The following is a 6,070-nucleotide window of genomic DNA, read 5'->3' on the forward strand; positions in this document are numbered from 1 at the left end:
GATGTTGGACAAGCAGCATGGGCAAACCAACCTAACTAAATGCTGGCCTTTTAATTGTCAAATAAATCTTAATCAAATAGCAATTAGGATACCACTTAATACTGTATCCTATTAGAACACGTTTTAAGTTTATATGTATGTATAATAGTTATAAGACCATAGAGTTAGCATTGTATTTATTTATTCATTTGGAGGTACAGTGAACTTTATTGATGGTATTCAAGAGAATAGGGCACCCTAGGCCCCTCCCGTTATTGTGAGGGAGATACTCAGTATAGGGAGCTGAGTTGGGCCAGGGATTCCTCAGCAGCTGAGGGCCTCTCTCTTGCTTTCATCTCTTTGCTTGGGTGGGTGATCCAGGGCTTCATACTCCTTGGAGGCCATGTAGGCTATGAGGTTCACCACTCTGTTGCTGTAGCCATATTTATCTTCATATCAGGAAATGAACTTTACAAAGTTATCATTAAGAGCAATGCCAGACCCAGCATCAAAGGTGGAAGAATGAAAATCATTGTTAAAGTCACAGGAAACAAACTGGTCCTCAGTGTAGCCCAGGATGCTCTTTGGTGGTTCCTCAGATACCCAACTCACCACCACCTTAATGTCATCATACTTGGCAGCTTTCTCTAAGCAGCATGTCAGATTCATGACAGATGTATTGGGGGTAGGAACATGGAAGTCCATGCCATTGAACTTCCCATTCAACTCTCGGATGACCTTGCCCATAGCCTTGGCAGCATAAGTGAATGCAGGGAGGAGGTTCTGGGCAGTACCACAGCCATCATACCACAGCATCCCAGAGGAGACATCCACAGTCTTCTGGGTGGTAGTGATGGCATGGACCATGATCATGAGTCCTTTCATAAGGCCAAAGTTGTCATGGATGACTTGGCCAGGTGGCTAATCCATTGTTAATATAGAAAGTATTTCTTACAATCTTGAGTGAATTGTCATGGTTTGCACCCATCAGAAACATGGGCAGCAGCAGAAAGGGCAGAGATGATGACCCTTTGGCCCCACCACTCAAGTGGGTGGGTCCCAGCTTTTTCCATAGTGATGAAGACACCAACAGACTCCACAACACACCCAACACCAACATCATCCTATTTGCTGTTGGCAGGATCTCTCTCCTGGAAGAAGGTGGCAGCCTTCCCATTAATGACAAGCTTCCTCTTCTCAGCCCTGACTGTGCGGTTGAGCTTTATATGGAAGGGTCATAAGGAACATGCAGATAATGTGGTTGAGGTCAAGGAAGGGGTCATTGGTGACAACAGCATGTACATTTTCAGACATGAAAGAAGCCCTGGTAACCAGGCACCTAATTCAGCCAAATCTGTTGACTTCAACCTCCAGCATCACATCTCAGGGATAAGGCTGGCACTGTACAAGAAGATTCAGCTGTTTCTGAAACGGGGAGGAACAGAGAGGTGAGTTAACATTCTTACTGCCCGTGAATGGTCAAAGAGCTGGGGTTTAGAAAGAGCCAGACTTTTCAAAGGCCTCACTGTTAGTACATGGGGAGTTATGGATGTGAACCCCTCTTAGTTAGCTCTGTGGCCCATGCCATCATGCCATGCCTTATTGTTCTCTCTCCTCCCTCACCATGTCCCCCCTCCCCAGTCTCCCTACTAGCAGTATGGCTATTGTCTTTGGATTATTAGAAGCCTTAGCTGATCTCTGAATCTCACACTTCTTTCAGCAGATTGTGTTGTCATCAGTTTAACACTGAGCCTCAACTCTGGAGTCAGGAAGCTTCCCATGAGTCCAGTCACCATTATATTCAAGCCATCAGGATCACAGAATATATGGAGTTAACTCTCTTGACATTGGCTTCTTCCCTGTAAACTGGTCCCAGTCCATGCCTCGGAAGGATCCCAGACCAAACATGGAAACACGCTGCAGCTTGCTTCACTTCACTAGTTAGTTTTCACTTCTCCCACTTTGGTGAGCTGAAAGAATTATGGGAATTTTATGATAATGAACTGCTTAACAGTCTAAGTGCAGATTTGTTAACTGTATTGAATTCAATTTCTATTTTCAAATTTAAGAGCACCTCTAACACAGAACCATGCTAGTAATCATGAAAAGGCTGTTGATCTTCACCTCTTCCCAGTCCCAATAGCCAAGCAGACACACAGACGTTTGGTGCCATGTATATTTTCATTCATTTGCTAGTTCAGTCCTTTCCTCAGTCATGTGTCCAGCATGCTGAGACGAGTAATACATTGCTAAGCTGTTCTAATTATATCAGGTCCAAGGCAGGCAACGCAAGGTGCTCAAATTGCTGTTGGAGCATCTATCTTGTGTAAATGTTAAGTGAGGTAAGACCCAGATTGGTGCCTGGAATTCTCTCCATACGACCTAAATCACTTGTCAGGTGTTAACATTTAACAATTAAGGTTATGTATTTGTATAGCAGAATAAGCCAAAAATCTTCTCAATGAATGGGAGATTATCTTTAGCAGTTGACTGAAGGAAAATAAACAGTGTGTGTGTGTGTGTGTGTGTGTGTGTGTGTGTGTGTGTGTGTGTGTGTGTTTGTGCACGTGCACATGTGCGGAGGTATCAAAGCACTGTTCAGCATTTATTCTGGGATGGGATAGGAAGAGTCAGTATGTTATTAGCATACATGATATTTGGTAGCATTCCATGTTTCCCTTGGAGAGTTTCAGGGCCAAAGATCAACTGTCCTTGTGCTTTTTAGGCACAAGGGTGGCATGGGGGGGGGGTGTTTGATAAGAGTGCTATGTCTACGGTCCAGGCTTGGTCACTTAATACCTTGTTGCGACTGAAGCTATAACCCAGTCTTGTTTACCCGATGGAGCACCTACCTGCCCTCATCTGTGCTGTGGCTTGTGCAGTCACTGATATTTCCAAAGAAAGCCTTTTGGTTATCAAATGGAAATTAATTTCATAGACTGAGGACTGAATTGAGGCAAAGAGGTCACTGTAATCTGCTGCCATGGATTCCAGAATGTGTTACTTCAGGTAAATAAGCTGGACCTTAGTCAGGGGCTGGGTCTGGGAAGCAGAGGTGGCTAGAGACAGGAAACTGAGACACGATTCTGTTACTGTAGAAAAAGACAACCTCAAGGACATTATCAGACAGCACATTTTCAATATAATTCTTGATTCTTATAATTGTCGAGGTGAACCAGCTGTCTCCTAAAGAAAGTTATAAAATTACCAAAGGGACTGATTCATCAACTTCAACAGCTAAAGGGAAAATTCAAACTCTTTTTAGACACATGACATTCTTATAGATAACACCATTCCTGAGAACTTCATTTCCTCCAACTGAAAGTAGCAGTATTGGAGAAGTTCACATAGCATTTGGTGCCCTTAAGCTGCTTTAAGAGTCAACCTTTTTATCTGTGCAAAGGGAAATCTACAGTGAGGAGCCCATCTCAATGATGAGAAGCCTGAAGCATGGACCTCTTTCCTAAATTAGGGGCTAACGCTGTTTGCTCTGAAAACAGCTGAATAGCTGTAGACCTACTGACTCTTCACAGAGTGTGAACCTATACACTGTTTGAACTAGATGGCATGTGGAGCTTGTCTGATCTGGTTTCTAATTTGTTCACAGATGAAATAGTGCTCATGGGGATTAGGTGCCTCCCAGGGTCACTAGGTATTTAGAAGAGAGCTTGGGATTCCAGATTCGAATTCCCTAATGTTCAATTTAGTGACCTTGTGCTTTCCAAGGTGTTTAGAAACGTGATTATACTTGTATCTTGCATCTGGGAGATCTAAAGAGTAAATGTAAAAGTGCTGTGGCCCTTGTTGTACATTGGTTCTGCAAATGTCCAGAGTACTGTAGAATGCTTCTTAGACACTTGCGTTACATATAAGTAGATGTACATAAAGATACTGACGTCTTCCTTGTCTGTGCTCTGTGTTCATAGACTCAGAGTGATGGAGTGATGCATTAGGAAGTCCTTGTGGAGAGTTAACAATAGAGAACTATTGGTGCTAATCACAGAAAAACATAAGAAACTGCTATATTTTTTTTAGTATTAGTAACTTGTTATTTTATGTAATTGCAAAATCCACTGAAATAAACTTTTTAAAACTTCGTAACTTTCAAAGTGTGGATTTTATTTAGTTCGAGCTCTTAAATTAACAAACTGAGGGCCTCTGGAAGAAAAAACAATGTGTAACTCATCAGTAATATGTATTCTATTTTGCACACCAACAGAGTGGGTGTTACAAAGAAAAGGGAATTAAATTATATTTAGAACTGCTTATCTCTACTGAATCAGAACATTTCATTACCATAAATATTATATATGCATATATTTAAATATCCTTTCTAATTCAATTTTGTAAAAAATGCACTCTATTTACTTTTTAAAAGAACTTTTCAGGAAATTTTTTTATTATTTTCGGGGAAATTATTTGACAATGAAAATATTTCTGAATTGATAAATTTGTTAATAATAAAATGGTTTCGATTCATGTGTCAGACACAAACAAGCAGAACAAATGGCTAATAAATTAGGTGCTGTTAGAAAGGGTTTTTAAGATTACCATCTGAGACACTTTTGCAAAAAGCCACCTGGGGTGAGGCTGTGGCATCTGCCTGTGCTTGGGGGCAGTTCATCCTCAAGCACGTCCTGCGGAGGCACGGCCATCTCCTCTGGAGACTCTTTTGTTGTGAAACAACAGAGGCATGCACAAGTCATCGGCAAGAACTGTCTCCACTTCTGCGCTCCTCCCTGCCTCCATAGAAGGGAATAGCTGTGGGTTTGACTTTAAATTCTGTCTGTGTGGCTGGCTTCCGGAAGGGGGTTATTGTAGAATTTCTGTTCTGGAAGATGTCCGTCCTGCTTGACAGGACTTCCCGTGTCTGCCTGCCTGCCTGTCTGGGTGTGCTCTGACTGTCTCTGTAAACTTCTTTCCAGTCCACCAATCTCATCCAGGAGCCTCAAGGTTCAGCTTTTGGGAGGTTAACTTCGAGTGATACTCACTTCTCGGAATCTGGATCCTCAGGCCAAAAGGATTAAAGGGCTGTGGCTCCTTCCCCCATCCAAACAACACCCCCCCAAAAAAAACACACACACACACAGGGGGCTGAGCCTTCTCTGAACCACTTCCGAGAAGCTCTGCCAACTTCACTCTGGTCTTATTTTGTACCAGTTCTCTTATGATTGCTGGGATGGAAACACAAAAATCGCCTGGGTGTTGGGCACGCAGGCTTGGTTAGAAGAAGAGTGTGCCTAAATCCATCCTTGGGCCTCAGTTCCTCCTTTCCCCGCTCTCATCCCCTAATAGCACATTCTGACTGTAAGACCTCAGAAAAAATGGATGCCAAGTGAAAGCTCTAAGTTGCACGTTCTCTTGTCCTCTGGAGGCTATCACTTGGATTCATTTCCTTTTCATCTTTCAGTTTTGCTTTCTCCCTTCTGTGTGGACACGTGCAGTGCACCTCCGTGTGTTTCCCCCTTTCTCTCAATGTCTTCATCTTTTTTCTGCCCTTCCAAGCCTCAGAAGGTGCTGATTGCTTTCTCGACTTTGCCCCAATGGTTTGAGCACACCTCCCCAGTTCGCCTTCCCTAACCAGCTAGGGGCCTGTGGCTCTAAACTCCAGTCCTGAAAAGGAGTCCCTAAGGCTCCCCGCACCACTCCGCGGCTTTCCTGCCAGGGCAGATGGAGTCAGGTCCCGGACATGATGACAGAGAGAAACCAGGAAAAAACTGTCCCAAGCCCTATCCACATCCTTTTGGTCTTTTAGAAACCTCAGATCCTTTTTTTCCTGAGCTTTACACTTCCCTTCTATTATGAATACCTAAAAACCAGGCAGGCAAGGAAAGAGGTACCCCGAGGGAAAAAGGAACAAGAGACTCCCAGATTATGTATTTATTTTATGTAAAGAAACGTTACATATGTAATTTTAGATTTTCCTCCAAATTAGAGTTCTGAGGCTTTAGAAAACCTATTTTTAACACGTTCTTCTCTCCTACGGTCTTGATTGCCTAAATTGCTTCTAATTGGGTGGCACACATTACTGAAAGCGAAGGACGCATGACAAGCAGCCTTCATTCTTACGCAGATTTAGATAATGTGTCCA

At 43.0% G+C, this 6,070-nt stretch overlaps 1 protein-coding gene across 1 annotated transcript; it reads right to left on the minus strand.

The window, feature by feature from the left end:
• Positions 1 to 435: 435 nt before the first annotated feature.
• Positions 436 to 846, minus strand: LOC116896077 (glyceraldehyde-3-phosphate dehydrogenase-like). The gene has a single exon (XM_032897058.1). It carries the CDS (start codon positions 844 to 846, stop codon positions 436 to 438), a length of 411 nt encoding a protein of 136 aa, XP_032752949.1.
• Positions 847 to 6,070: the final 5,224 nt, after the last annotated feature.

Source organism: Rattus rattus, chromosome 3 (assembly GCF_011064425.1).
Source record: "Rattus rattus isolate New Zealand chromosome 3, Rrattus_CSIRO_v1, whole genome shotgun sequence".
Classification (NCBI taxonomy): Eukaryota; Metazoa; Chordata; class Mammalia; order Rodentia; family Muridae; genus Rattus; species Rattus rattus.

Coding starts and splice junctions, on each gene's coding strand:
- LOC116896077 (XM_032897058.1), bottom strand. CDS start 846: ATGGTCCATGCCATCACTACCACCCAGAAGACTGTGGATGTCTCCTCT.